A 14098-nucleotide genomic window follows, 5' to 3' on the forward strand; every position below is an offset into this window, starting at 1 on the left:
TAAACTGTTCGAATCACAACGTGAAATTGCAAGATCGAGAAGATAACATGAAAAAGTTCAAACTACGAAGATCTCTAACATTCCCTAATAAGTATATAAAAACCTTGTTCTGCAAACTAGTTGTTCAAGTCCAATTTAATTAGACAAAATTCATGGTCGATGTTTGGTGCTCAGGGATACTTTGTCTCAAGCTCGTACGTACATAGATCCTAATATACATGACTCAAATCTCAATCTTGTTACCTGTCCATTTTGTCCACTACTCAAAACCCTAATGCATCACTTTGGGTAGGCTCACCATTTTTGTCCAACACTCAAAACCCTAATCTAGTTTGTTCTCATTAATTACTTACTGTTTTATGGTAAACTTGCCCAGATGGGCGGCCCTCTTGTGTTCTGTATTGTAGTTGTAGAGGTACAAGAAGCATGAGAACATAGTCCCACAAGTGGCTTTGGGTTTTTTAGCTTTTGTTTTTGTGTGCCTATAGATATTATACAAAAGTAATAGATTGTTGACGGTATGAATTTCACATTGTTGAAAGTATAAAATTTTACATGGTTCATATTTGTAATGAATTTAATAATAAAATTTCAATTTTCTTTATTAATATAACACGTGTATTATTGTAATCTTTTACATATCAATGATACAATTACAAATGAAGAGAAACTTTTGCATGTTGTATTATTAGCATGAAAGATTCTGATAACTTGCTGCCCTGTCATGTCGTTTGTTTTTCTTGGATTTCTGACCCAAAAAGGAAAATACTAAAACCACGAAAATGGAAACAAATTATAGATATTCGGAAACCACTCACTAGCTGTTGTCATTTTTATGCACGATGCGCGATGCATGGTGCTGCATTATTCTGGTTCTTATTCATCAAGCACACCCAGCTGGAAAATGAAATGCTTAGGACCCACTTAGGTAAATACCCACAGCACAACAAGAAGACAAAATGGACCGATCGATTACTTAAAAAGAAAACATACCTTATTGCAACTGTATGCAATCATGTGTTTATCTATTTCATATTTCTGTGACATCCATTGTCTCTCAAATTTCGACCGAAATAACTAGCTCGGTTCCAACAAAGTCAAAACGCTCTCTCACCAGATTTAAACAATCATATATTATGTCTCTTATCACATAAATGTTCATCGGTGACATCTAAAAATTTCTTCTACTTGAGCTATAATATGTCCAAACAAAGTCAATTTATACCTATATGTAGATGTAAGATTCTATTCTTGTTAGCCTTTTTGCAAGGAAAAAATAATGGTTATGTCCTTTCATATACAAAAAGCTATATCTTTGTGTTTAGACCTAAAATTACACCATCGATCCGAGTAATTGAGATCGTTAAATGAGCATAATTTTAAACCGTTGAATGACAAAGAGGTTGAAATGATTTTCAATTATTAATGAAAAATAATATTATGATTTTAATTATGATATTATCTCTTAATATATATATTAGGATATCTCAACCTAATATTAGGTATATCCAATTGGTTGTTTTGAAAAGAGATTATATGATCCGTCTTCAAAGGATTGCACGAAGACATTCGAATGGGCTCATCGTATCAAAGCCCCAGGTGCATGAAATCTTCTACGTGGCTAATTATTATCAAAACCAAGTCTTATCCCTTCAAATCCTATCTCTTGTATTGAAGTGGGTGGTACAATTCAAATTGGTTTGGAATTCATGGACGTGTTGGAGTGAATGGGGTTGTGGCACGTGACTTTATCTTGAGATATGGTGATTATATTTCATCAATTACAGTTAATTTTCAGAGTTTAATTTGGTGAAGGAACCACCATGCTTGTACATGGTCTTCGTCATGGGAAATGTGCATGATGGATTCAATTGGTGAAGTGATTTGATCGAATGATGATGATGAGATTGTTGGAAAATAATAGATTTTGGATTTGGGCTCAGCCCTTTATAATTAGGTTTTGTTAGAGATTAGGGTTAGTTTATTATAAATAAAGTGCTTTGTTATTCATTAAAGAATAAGTTAGTCACGATATAACCTCTTATGATTTTTGCAGCTGTTCAGACATTCTCATTTGTTTAATAATATTCTTATTATTTTGTACTCTTGTTTGTTTCGCACTTTAATATTCAATTTGATATTAGTGCAAGTTCAATCCTTCGGGATTTGATCTACTTTGGTTGTTATCAGTTTCATCTAGTATGTTGCTTCTGTCATGTTGTTGTCGTCATTGGGTTTAGTTTAATATTAGAAAAGAAAAAAAATTGATGAAGCGTTGTCGTGCTTCGCCGTTTCCCGCATCAGATCACCACCAAGTCGCGCCTGCAAGCACGCCGTCACAACACCATCCACTATTGCTAAATCATCACCGTTGCACTACTGACCCGTAGTCATTCCTGCTTGATCACCCTGCACTTGCTCGCACCCACAAGCCACCACTAACCTAGGAATCCAATGAATCCACCACATTTGCACTGCCTCCTGGACTCACTGCCGCACAAAACCAAGAAACATGCTGCTGTTACTACACTCGCATCAACCCCACACCATGCCGCCAGCAACCTGAAGAATATTGAACCCGTAGGTTACCCCCGCTGATTCGCACCATCGTTCGAACTGCCGCCAGCCTGAACCACATCTCCACGATCTCGCATCATACCACCATAGTCTAGCGTCTGCCTGAAGTTCCCAGTACCTGACCTGATTGTCGGTACGACCCATGCTAGTACAAGACCATCGTTGCTTCACCATATCTGACTATGTTAGGGTTTGACAGCTCTAGAACTTAATAAGTTGGGCCATTGTTTGTCTATTGGGCTACTTTGTTGGATTGGACCGATAAAATGGGCTAAGTAGATAAGGGTGCCTATATTGGGTTGTTAGATTTTTTGTATGAAGTATTCGATTTGTTTGAAGTATGATGTTGCCTGCTTGGTAATCACTCAAGTGCTTGGATTAGTGACTACCCGAGTGATTATTGTCGAAGTTTCTGTTTTCTTGTTTGTTGTCGTTGGGTTATAGGAATCTCATCGTTAAGTGACGGGCTCCATACTTCCAACATATGTTTACTGAAATCTATATTTGTTAGCATTAGTGGCTGTCCACTTGTAGCGGATCTTGTTTGCATACCTACCTGTCTGCTTGTAGAAGAGCTTGTCTGTCTGTCCGTGTAGCGAAGCCTGCCTGTTTATTTGTCACCATTGCGAAGCCTGCTTGTCTGTCCTCGTTGCCGAGCCTGCCTGTCTGTCTGACTAACAAAACGTGCATCCACATCTACTTGTTGGCAAACTCATGTTGTTTACCGCTATGAGTTTGATGGAGGGTGTTGGAAAATAATAGATTTAGGATTTGGGCTTAGCCCATTAGAATTAGGTTTAGTTAAAGTTTAGGGTTATTTTATTATAAATAGAGTGTTTTGTTATTCATTAGAGAATAAGTTAGTCACAATGTAGCCTCTTAGGGTTTTTGTAGCCGTTCCAGCATTCTCGTTTATTTAATAATATTCTTATTATTTTGTAGTCTTGTTTGTTCCGCACTCTGATATTCAACTGAGATAAGAAACCTAGGTAAGCTAGGCTTTTGGTCATGATGGGATAAGCCTAGATAGGTTTTTATTTTGATTGAAAAGTCAGCCATCTGGAAGATAGGCTTTAGTCTATGCCACAAATTAGTCTTTCATTTTATGAGTCTGAGTTTCAATTGGTTTCTACGAAATTATCAGGCTGTGCTAAGCAAAATATATAGATGCTATAAATACAGAGTCATAGGCAACATTGAAACCCCCTCCAATTCAACAACTTGAGATTTTATCCTTCTTCCCTTTCTTCTTGCCAACACATCTTCAGTTTGGATAAACAACACTGTGAAGGCAACCAGCGACATCTTCAGTTTGGATAAACAACACTGGAAGCACTGCTTCGAGACCGGTTGGTTATTTATCCAAGTCTCGATCGATAAGGATTTTCGAGTCCTATTTGGTATAGGTCATCTCATCAGTCTTCTCGGCAAAGTGAGGTGTTACAGGTTACTAGGCTTAGCACGTTAAGCGCTGAGTTGTTTTATGATTGGATATTCACAAGTACACTTTAGAGTTCGAATTTTCGACGACCGAACCACATTTACCATCAAGACATACATCTCTTTCTAGTATTTGTGTCCATATAGTCTTGTGCCAGTTCGACATGTTTATACTCTCACGAATATAATCACTGTGACCGAACTCGACGCCGATGATTTGTGAACTTCACATAACTAGCAACCTTGTCTTCAGGCTCTAGAACCCAAAAGCCGAGACTTTTTCCTTCCTCGACTGCAGTCACAAGATCAAGAAGTCAGCAGCGCGCTCAACACGACATCATCATGTTTTACTCCCCGACCAAGCTTGATCGTCGAGTTGGCATGCCCCTCACATAACCAAAGGACGTAGTTAACTCATTAGTTACTCGGCCTGCGCGCCTCGTAAACTTGGTAGTTTTTAAAGTCAACACGTTGATAACAATTTCAACTTTTTAATTATAAGATCGCATTTACGTACACGTTTTGGCTCACAATGGTCCCCCTCGTACGGAAGTTTTTAAGTTTGTAAGTGTGGTATCTCGTCAATGTCACATAAAATTCATAGAAGAAACCAAAAAAAACAAGGAATGAAGTTTTGGGTGAAAAGGGAGGAAGAACTGTCACATATTCAGAGAGACGACTCATTGATCCACTTTTAATCATACCGATAATATCAAAATTTAACCACCTACTACTAAGTGTTGAGTTTTATCATAAAAGATCTATATATATTAGAAGTGAAACTATACACATTATATTGTATTTTATTTTCTTAGTTTTCCGACGTGGAACTTATATTCAACAAGAACGAGTATATTGATACCCTCCAATACAACCAGTTTGTATATATAGTCAATTATTCTTTCTGGAAAATAAAGTTAAATTTCAAATAAACTCTCTTCAACCAAGTCACCATCTTTTAGATTGGAATATTTTATTATTGGGGGTGTTATCAGCATATATACAATCTCCATTTTCTACTCTTGTCGCATTTGCAGACACTTGGAAACTTTTCATTCACAGAGCCTAAGATATATCATATATTATCTTAGATTCTACAATTGTATGAGCAAGAAGAAAACCCTAATTTATATCTCAGGACAAGAGAACCCCAGTGGTTGGGGTAAATTTTAAACCCGTATTTCGCATAGCTGATTTTGGATTCGATTCCTGATGTTGGTAAACCACACGATAGTATTTATGAGAAGGTGAAATGTGTCTATGAGTTTTTCCGGCCTCCAAAAGGGTCAACTGATGTGGCTTTGCCACTAATTGATCCTTTAAAAATATAAAAATAAAATTTATACCTCATTTCTTGTTTGATTTATGAACTCTTGGATTCATGACTATATTACTTTATCTTGAGATAAATGAATCTCTCTTGCAACAAAAATAAAAATAAAGTAACAAATAATCATATTCATATCTTATGCAACGTATAAACGTGTGGTGAGTAAGTTGGATCTAATATCATGTTAATTAGATCAGGTCATTAGAGTAAACGAAAAATTATTTGATAGCGTATGAAAAGACTAGAGATCGCATCAACTTTTACGTGAGAAGCTTTACTTTTCTAACGTGGGATTCATTTCACAACATGAAAACCGTTGCATCACTTCCCGAACAAAAACTAGGGGTGTTTTTTTTTTTTTAAAAAAAAAAGAAAAAAGAAAAAAGAGAAACAAGTGATGGCGAACCACGGTTATCCATCCCTTCCGAACCTGAAGAAGGCTAGTTGAAAATTGCACTCTACTTGTGACCACAATTAAGCAGATTCACAACTTACAAGACATTTTAATCCTATACCTCCCGTTTTTTCCTTTAGGCAATGTGTCCGCACCTTTCCATTCAGTCACTTCTTGTGGTTAAACAACTAGGGGTGCTTGTCTGCCCACAAAAACGTAGCCAACCCGCATCTAAATGTAAAGCTTTAGTTTTGTGAGATTCATATTCTCAACGGTAAAATTGTTGCATCACATCCGACACGAAAACTGAATCAATTAGGGGTGCTCGTCGGTTCAAAAAATCTAGCCAATCCACATTTGATCGATCCAAGATAGATCGGATTGTGGATTTTCAATCCAAACCAATCCAATCCATTTCATATAATTGGATTGGTTTGGATTGGCCGTCGAGTTTTAATAGTGGAAAATATATTTCATCAAATGTGAAACAACTGTAGTAAAGTCTAATTCAACCGCAAGTTTTATGAATTGGAATGAAAACATAATAAGCAGTTAAATAAACAACACCAAACCTCATGTAACACCAAATATAAACAAGGAGTGTAAATAATTTTTTTCGTACGCTGATAAGTAAATACGCTTTATTCTTCATATCTTTATCCTGATGGGGGTTCCGCACGTGTAGGTAACGGTGCAAGTTTCTCCGATAACCACGGAGTACACATGAGCAGGCCTAACGAGGAAGTTAGGCAGGTGAACCAGCAGCTCACACACACATTGATTATCCAGCTGGGTTAACCACCTACAACAATTATCTTCTGCAGGTATGGATTCATGCACATGATGCCTGTGCCTATGATGGACATGTCTATGCCTGTGATTATGTCCGTGTCCATGGCCATGGCCATGGTCATGTTGCTCTTCCTGTCCATCATCATTGGGAGAAGGGGGAGGAGGGGAGGGGGGTGTTGGAGGGGGCATCGGAGCAAAGGGGAGTATCGAGCAAGCATAGTTAGCAAGGGCAAACTGTGATGCACAGAAAGGGCGGACAGGTGGGAATAGAAGCTGCGACTCCATCTTCGGCAGGAAGAGTAGGGAAGCTGCAAACAAGGTTAAAGTAAGAATCTTGACTCTCCCCATGACCATTTCAGCTACCTTCTTCTTCTGCTATCACATGTGATGTGAAAGAGAAGAAATATGGATGGGTTTTAGGTGTTTCTGCTAATCCGTCTATTTATACACTGTCGTGGTTTCGTAAGGTTCTTGTTTTCTTAGTTGTTAGGCTCTCTTTGTGGGTAATAATTATAACAATTATACTAATTAAAAAAGTAATGGAGATTACCAAGGGAATGAGCTTCAGGTTCTGAATGGTTTACTGATTCCCATTCATTTGGTGTGAAGACTCTGTTTGTGTTAGGTGACGTGCAAACTCTCCCAAATGGTGTTTCCACAACCGACCTTGCTCCTACCAAACTGCAAGAACAGAAATTACATTATTTGGAAATTGTTAAAGATTTATCTTTTAGTCGTAATTCAATCTGATGTTTGCCCTGTCATTGCTCCAACCTTTCTACCATTGCCAAGACAATCTGACGTGTCATTGCCCTGTAAATTTAGCAGACATCAGTAATATAAACACTACCATCCTATTTGATCACAACATAGAGATCATGAAATATGTAAGAATCCAATACAAGGCCATCATGCCCCCGGTTTGCAGAATCATTTCAAAGAAATGAAACGGTTTCAGCCAAAGCTCAAATTGAACCTCCAGTTCATTACGGAAGGCCATCCAAAAGCAATGCAGAATAGGAAAGCTCATAAGTATATCAATTCAATTACGATTGGTAAACGGAGTAGCATTCATTTGAAACGGGGTATAAACTAACCGATGCTCTGAACAGAAGCAAATTCATCATAACCATTTTCAGTGGATATTCCCTTTAAAAGTTACTTGTCAGAAGGTGTTCATTGTCTAAGAAATCAATCACCAGCATTAATACACCGATACTATAGTTGCACTTTGACTGCACAATAATAAGGTCACCTTTTGCTAAAATTGTGTCATATTGTGAATACGATAAGTTGGGACGGAACTGAATGTGAGAAACACATTAAGCATGAGTCCAACTGTCCATGAAAGTCACATAATTATCACCATCGTTTTTATGTTATATCAATCATGCACTTTACGAGCAAGCATCACAAATTGTCATAGTGACAGTCACATAGGCGAACTTCAAAAATGGGGATGCTAAAAAGATGAATATTTTCACCGTTAACTATCACCGTTTTATAATTTATCAATTACACAAATCACCAACAAGCATCACAACGGTCTTAGGATTCCATATATAATTTCAATTTCATGAATTGTTGTAAAGTCCAATAAAAAGAAACACGAATACAATATGGAACCAAAAAAACTAGTTTCATCCTCCATTAAAGATATTCAGGTACACCAAGAATCGCTACAAAATTGAGATGAATGTGGTGGATTACAAATTCAATAATCCCACACAACCAAGATCATCCGATACTTTCAACACTATTTGCAGCTCAACATCAATACATATTATTTATTAAGAATCATTACCTGTCATCACTTCCTTGTCCTTCTCAACCTCTTCCCTTTGCAACCGCAACTGCTCTCGTCTCTCCCTCCATCCCTCCTCCAATAGCTCTGTAAACTTGTCCTTTATCTCTAGCAATGGATCCCGGTCAATCAACTGATCATCCTTGTACGCTTCCCTCAGCACCGCCGTCTTAATCCCTCCCTTCAATGACAGATAGAATATCCCCGCATGCCTTGTGAACACATTCGAGAATGCATTCGAAAATCTATACTCGTCACTAAATTTCCCCAATATCGGCACAGGAATCCTCTTAAATAAAGACAATGACAACAACTCATGAAAAACTCCAACCGTCCTCTTCTCCATTTCCCGCGAAGCTTGATCCAATTTTGATACATCCTCATACGGAGAAATGTAATCCATTTCCACCCAATCCCTGACCCACTCCCTCATTTCCTTCTTCAAGAAAAATCCTGAAGGCAGCCTATAGTTAAAATTAGGCCGAACCCGAATCCCTGTCAAATTCGATTCCTCTTCTGCCCTCCTCTCAATCACTGATTTCGCAAACTCGGGGTTCCACGAAACCAATTCCAGATAACAATTCTCCTCTCCGGGGCACCCAAGTATCCGAAAATACTGCGGATACCTGGGCACCAAGCTAACCAAGAAATCGTTCGGAAACCCGAATTCCCTCTTCACATGAACCAATTTATCAACACTAACAACCCTATCCTTACACATCATCAGCAATTTACACAATTTCGACACAATCAACGGCTCATTTTCCTTAAAAATCCTCTCCTCCTCCTCGAGAAACATCCTTAACCTATCGCTAAATCGAAGAAACTGAACCGGTTCCGATTTGGGTTTAATCCTATCATAGTAAACATCGAACAAACCTGGGTTTCTGCTAAGAAAGGTCTTGACTTTGATGTTGAGCCGCAGCCTCTCGCGCCGTTTTTCGAGGTACCGGAGGGGGATTACCCGACCCGGTTCGTTGAGGACCTCCTTGACGACGCGGGCGCAGAGCTTGTAGGGCTTGTCGTTTTCGATTGCCTGGTCGAGCTTCCGGTCCTTGCGCCATACGACTTTGAGGCTCGAGATTGATCGCGATTGGAGGTGGGTTGCTGGGTGGGTGCTGGGTGTGAGAGTGGGTTTGCGGGTGTGCAGATAGGAAGAGATTGTTCGGGTTTTGGAGAGCATAGCTGCAATCGGACACCGAGCTGACTCAGCCACCGGACACAGTGAGAGAGGGAGGAGCAAATTTCAGGGTTTTTGTAGCAATGACAAGAGATGAGCGCGGGGCATTTCCGTCCGCGTGTCAAAAATGTAATAATGCAAACATAGCAGGGGTAAAGCAGAAACCACACTGTGCTATGACCAGTCGCGCTTACAGCAGCAAGTCAAAGACCGATAGTCCGATTCGATTCGGACTCTCTGACTCCCTCCCGATGCCGCTTCCGCCGATCGCCCTAGCAACCTAATCTAGCCGCCGAATACGACGGCGAAAATGATGTCGTGGAACGGCGCCAGGGACCTGGTGATGACTTTGGACGACATCCCGTTCGGGACGGGGTCGTGGTATCTCTACGCCGGCGTCTCGTGCCTGCTCGTCCTCTTCGCCGGGATCATGTCCGGCCTCACCTTGGGATTGATGTCGCTCAACCTCGTCGACCTCGAAATCCTCCAGCGCAGCGGTAGCTCCACCGAGAAGAAGCAAGCCGGTCGGTTTTTTGGAAAATTTAGATTGGATTAACGAATTGGTGTTTAATTATACTTAATTGAGCTTAATTATGTGATTAGTTTTGGTGGTTTGATGTTGATCCGTCACTGTACGCAGCTAAGATACTGCCCGTTGTGCAAAAGCAGCACCAGCTTCTGGTCACTCTGCTTCTCTGCAATGCTTGTGCTATGGAGGTACTTTAATAGTTTAATTTAATGATAATTTATGCGTTTTCGGTTTAGCAACGAACATTGATTTCCATTAAGTTTAAATTTCGAGATTTGTGTAATAGATAAAACATTGATTTCCGTTAGATAAGTTTAAATTTCGAGATTTGTATGATTGGTAGATTAAGTCCCACTAATTTAACCGCAATCGAATTTTGCTTGTGCAGGCGCTTCCTTTATACCTTGATAAAATCTTTCACCCAGTTGTTGCTGTTGTGCTGTCTGTAACTTTTGTTCTGTTATTCGGAGAGGTACGGGCCTTTCCGGGTTGTTATTAATTATTGGACTGCAGATGGATAGAGTGTTTAGTGTTATATGGGACTGTGACTTATGCCTTTTCATGTTGGACTAGGTTATTCCACAATCTATATGCTCAAGATATGGACTTTCGGTTGGTGCCAATTTTGTTTGGCTTGTTCGCATTCTTATGGTCATCTGTTATCCGATTGCATACCCAATTGCAAAGGTATGTAATTATAGTTTGTACTGGATCGAATTTCATTTTGTTTTCAAGTTACTAACTTTTATAGTCATCTGCTTAATTAAATTACTTTTTGCGGTTATGCGACACAGTTAAGATATCACATCAACACTGAGAGGAGTTCTTATTAGGCAATGATGTTTTAATACCATACTCGTTATAATTTTCATATTTGGATCACAAAGTATGTTTCCTGTGTTAGTAAAAACATAGTATGGACGGAAGTTCAATATGTTTCAGATTCGAATATTGATATTATAGCTTTTATGTGTGATCCATTGTTTCAGGTTCTTGATAAAGTACTTGGACATAGTGATGATTTGTTTAGGCGAGCTCAGTTGAAGGCCCTCGTCTCTATTCATGGCCAAGAGGTAAGCTGTTTAGGTTGTAAGTGCGTACGACATCGCTTGCATTTGTCCACAGTTTGTTCCTGGCTACTAGCTGCTGAATTTCCACAACAGTTACAGTTTTCCGGATTCAAATTGTTTTCTGTTTTTCTTGACTTGTTATTTCTATCCATTTTAGGCTGGTAAGGGAGGTGAACTCACGCATGATGAGACAACGATCATCAGCGGAGCCCTGGATTTAACTGAAAAGGTACCCAATGCCTTCAGATGTATTTAAGCTTTGATTTGTCATTGTACCATATGACATGGAAAATTTATGGGACGTTGCAGAGCAATTTGAGGGAAGATAATTTGACTGTATACGGCATTTCCAATCTTTTATAGTGTTATTTCATGTACATGTTCCTGAGTTCTCTATTATTTACCAATTTTCTCGCTTTCTGTGTGCATTTTTTATCTTGTTGCTGTATTTCTGATACTTGTTCCCAAACTATTTTGATGCTTCCTGGTTGTTTTATTTTTAGTTACAATTTTCAGGCTTCTGCATGCCTTTTAAGTAATTGAGATAGCACCAAAAACCACGTCTGCGTGTTGCATTTTCTCCAATCTGCAAAGGATTCATAATACTAAAGTTTCTTTTGTTGTCCAGACCGCAGAGGAAGCTATGACACCTATTGAATCAACATTTTCCTTGGATGTTAATTCAAACTTTGACTGGTGTGTTTGCCTTCAGACTCTTCTACATATTCTTTATATTCTTTATTTGGTGCATTTTTTTGTGACATTGAAATTGCAGTGACATCTCTTGATCGTACTTTTTTTTCTTCTTCTTGTATTTCTGCTATTTTGGGCTATTTTGGGCTGAATAGAGTAGAAACTAGGTATTGAGAAGGAATTGTGAGGATCATCTGGTAGTAATAGAGATGGGGCTTGGTCGTCTTTGTGTTTTTTGTTGTAGAGGGAAAGATTCATTTTTAAACTGATGTCTGTCTCCTAATGCAGGGAAGCAATTGGGAAAATTCTTGCACGAGGCCATAGTCGAGTCCCTGTCTATTATGAAAATCCGAAAAACATTATCGGCCTCCTTCTGGTGAGTGTGAAAACTTCTGCCTGTTGATTCCTACCATTGATGACAGCTAATTGTAGAATTGGTATGTCACAGCTGATTGTAGGACTCGCAAGTCATTTGTAGACTTATTTATTTATTTATTCTGTAATGGACTTAGGTGAAAAGTCTTCTCACAGTACGAGCTGAAGCAGAGATTCCAGTCAGTGCCGTTTCAATTCGAAGAATGCCTAGGTTTGTCATTTTCTTTCTCCATATTATCTTTTATGCATATTGTACGTCTGTTGTATGTGGGAAGACTTTAAATACGTATGCATGGATATCCCAGGGTTCCTGCAGATATGCCGCTGTATGATATACTTAATGAGTTTCAAAAAGGAAGCAGTCACCTGGCAGCTGTAGTGAAGAGCAAAGGAAAGAGCAACCTTCTGGCAATTCCTGACATAGAGAATTTCGAGGATAAACTGGCAAAGTTAAAATCTCAACCAGCTGCCTCCTTGCCAACCAAGCAAGATGAAAAATCAGGGAGTGTTTCTCTTGACATAGATAAAGCTCCAAGGTCTCTGACAAACAAGCCAACCATTCAGCCAAATGGTACAATTCCAAATTCATCAGAGGACATTGAAGCCGGGGAGGTCATAGGAATCATCACCCTGGAGGATGTTTTTGAAGAACTTCTGCAAGTATGCTCTGCTTCTATCCAATCTCCTACCTTAATTTAATCTGTCAGTGGCTCAGTCAGTGTGATATTATGTGTTCTGCTACGAGTATTCCCATTCTATTTCTTTTCATGTGCCCACTGTTTTATGACGATTTTCCTGGTCCCCTTTTCAACTCAGGAGGAAATTGTAGATGAGACAGATGTATATATCGATGTACATAGGAGGTATGATGGGATCTGAACTCTATCTCTCTCTCTCTCTCACACACTCTCTCTCTCTCATGGTCAAGTTCCTTGATTAAATTGGAATGTGTGATTTGTATAGGATACGTGTGGCTGCTGCAGCAGCTGCTTCATCCATGGCACGAGCTCCATCAACTCGGAAGTTGCTTGTAGTAAGTTAACATCATTTACTTGTCAGTCTTTTGCTAAGTCATTTGAACATGAATTCATAAGCCAATATATCTGAAAAAGCACAAGTTTTCCAGTAACCGAAGCTTTCACCAAATCTGTGATTTTCAAACTTGTATCTTGCTGCAGGTCAACAGAATTTATCTAAAAGTATCCACAAAAGTCCTTGTTCTCTTGATGTGCATTCCTCATGCTTTAAAATATGTTTGTGACTCAGAAGGAGTAATTCACACAAAAGTTTTGAAGAGTATAGTAACTATATACAGTTGAATGATATAAGAAGGAAATCATACAGTAACTTTATACCCAGTAGCCAAAAGCAGCTGAAATATCAAACTTTTGTGCTTCTTTCCCGAATGAGTATTTTGGATTGAATAACAAGATGTGTGTCATTTGTATGTCTGTTCTGAAGATAGAAGTTGTTTTGTCTAATTATATACTTGTTATCCTTCAGGGAGCTCTAAGCAAGCATGCGCAAACCCCAAAGAAGTCTGCCGAAGATGATGGGCATTCGACGAGGTTTTCAGGGTCTCCACGAGAGCCTCTTCTAGGCAGTAGGAGATGACAGACTTCACAGTAGCTCCAGACTTCCGGTTGGAAAAATTGGGTACGAAGTTGCGGCCAGCAGCTCTGAGTCCTTTGTTACTTGTCATGCCACGAAGTTGCGATCAGCCGCGTGCGAATATTACAGTTTTATCTATAAGCTAGGTTTGTAGATTATAGTGCGTGCCTGTAATTTCTGTCCAAGTTTTGGGAGTCTGTCCATTTCTAGGGCTAGAAAACTAGATGTGTCCTACTACTACATTAAACCTATTTGGGTTCCAAAAAATCATGAGGATTTAGATTGAATAATGATGGTCGGAAA

General features: G+C 39.0%; 3 protein-coding genes across 4 annotated transcripts; 1 reads left to right on the forward strand and 2 right to left on the reverse strand.

The window, feature by feature from the left end:
- Window positions 1-6275: 6275 nt before the first annotated feature.
- Window positions 6276-9602, reverse strand: LOC103947563 (protein WHAT'S THIS FACTOR 1 homolog, chloroplastic). Of its 2 annotated transcripts, XM_009358478.3 has the most exons (4): window positions 8338-9602; window positions 7308-7346; window positions 7084-7214; window positions 6276-6841 (listed from the first exon to the last, which is right to left on the reverse strand). In XM_009358478.3, the coding sequence occupies exons 1-2, from the start codon at window positions 9518-9520 to the stop codon at window positions 7339-7341; spliced, it is 1191 nt and encodes a 396-aa protein (XP_009356753.2). In that variant the 5' UTR covers window positions 9521-9602; the 3' UTR covers window positions 6276-6841; window positions 7084-7214; window positions 7308-7338. The 2 variants fall into 2 exon arrangements, with proteins under 2 accessions (XP_009356753.2, XP_009356754.2); XM_009358479.3 differs by lacking the exon at window positions 7308-7346.
- LOC103947562 lies at window positions 6390-6887 on the reverse strand. Its single transcript, XM_018647520.2, has one exon. The coding sequence runs from the start codon at window positions 6885-6887 to the stop codon at window positions 6390-6392; it is 498 nt and encodes a 165-aa protein (XP_018503036.2).
- A 102-nt stretch (window positions 9603-9704) lies between the features above and the next one.
- Window positions 9705-13924, forward strand: LOC103947561 (DUF21 domain-containing protein At4g14240). The gene is made up of 13 exons (XM_009358476.2): window positions 9705-10041; window positions 10158-10234; window positions 10435-10518; window positions 10620-10733; window positions 11036-11119; window positions 11274-11345; window positions 11745-11812; window positions 12098-12185; window positions 12322-12395; window positions 12490-12844; window positions 13001-13047; window positions 13148-13217; window positions 13688-13924. Exons 1-13 carry the CDS (start codon window positions 9828-9830, stop codon window positions 13796-13798), a joined length of 1458 nt encoding a protein of 485 aa, XP_009356751.2. The 5' UTR covers window positions 9705-9827; the 3' UTR covers window positions 13799-13924.
- Window positions 13925-14098: the final 174 nt, after the last annotated feature.

Source organism: the organism of the source record quoted next, unplaced genomic scaffold, assembly GCF_019419815.1.
Source record: "Pyrus x bretschneideri cultivar Hongxiangsu unplaced genomic scaffold, Pyrus_bretschneideri_v1 Contig25, whole genome shotgun sequence".
NCBI lineage: Eukaryota > Viridiplantae > Streptophyta > Magnoliopsida > Rosales > Rosaceae > Pyrus > Pyrus x bretschneideri.

Bases quoted from the DNA above. Each gene is read 5' to 3' on its own strand.
- LOC103947562 (XM_018647520.2), bottom strand. From the start codon at position 6,887: ATGGTCATGGGGAGAGTCAAGATTCTTACTTTAACCTTGTTTGCAGCT.
- LOC103947563 (XM_009358479.3), bottom strand. From the start codon at position 9,520: ATGCTCTCCAAAACCCGAACAATCTCTTCCTATCTGCACACCCGCAAA.
- LOC103947561 (XM_009358476.2), top strand. From the start codon at position 9,828: ATGATGTCGTGGAACGGCGCCAGGGACCTGGTGATGACTTTGGACGAC. The intron at 10,042-10,157 runs GTCGGTTTTTTG...CACTGTACGCAG, and splicing joins CACCGAGAAGAAGCAAGCCG to CTAAGATACTGCCCGTTGTG. The intron at 11,120-11,273 runs GTAAGCTGTTTA...TATCCATTTTAG, and splicing joins TCTCTATTCATGGCCAAGAG to GCTGGTAAGGGAGGTGAACT.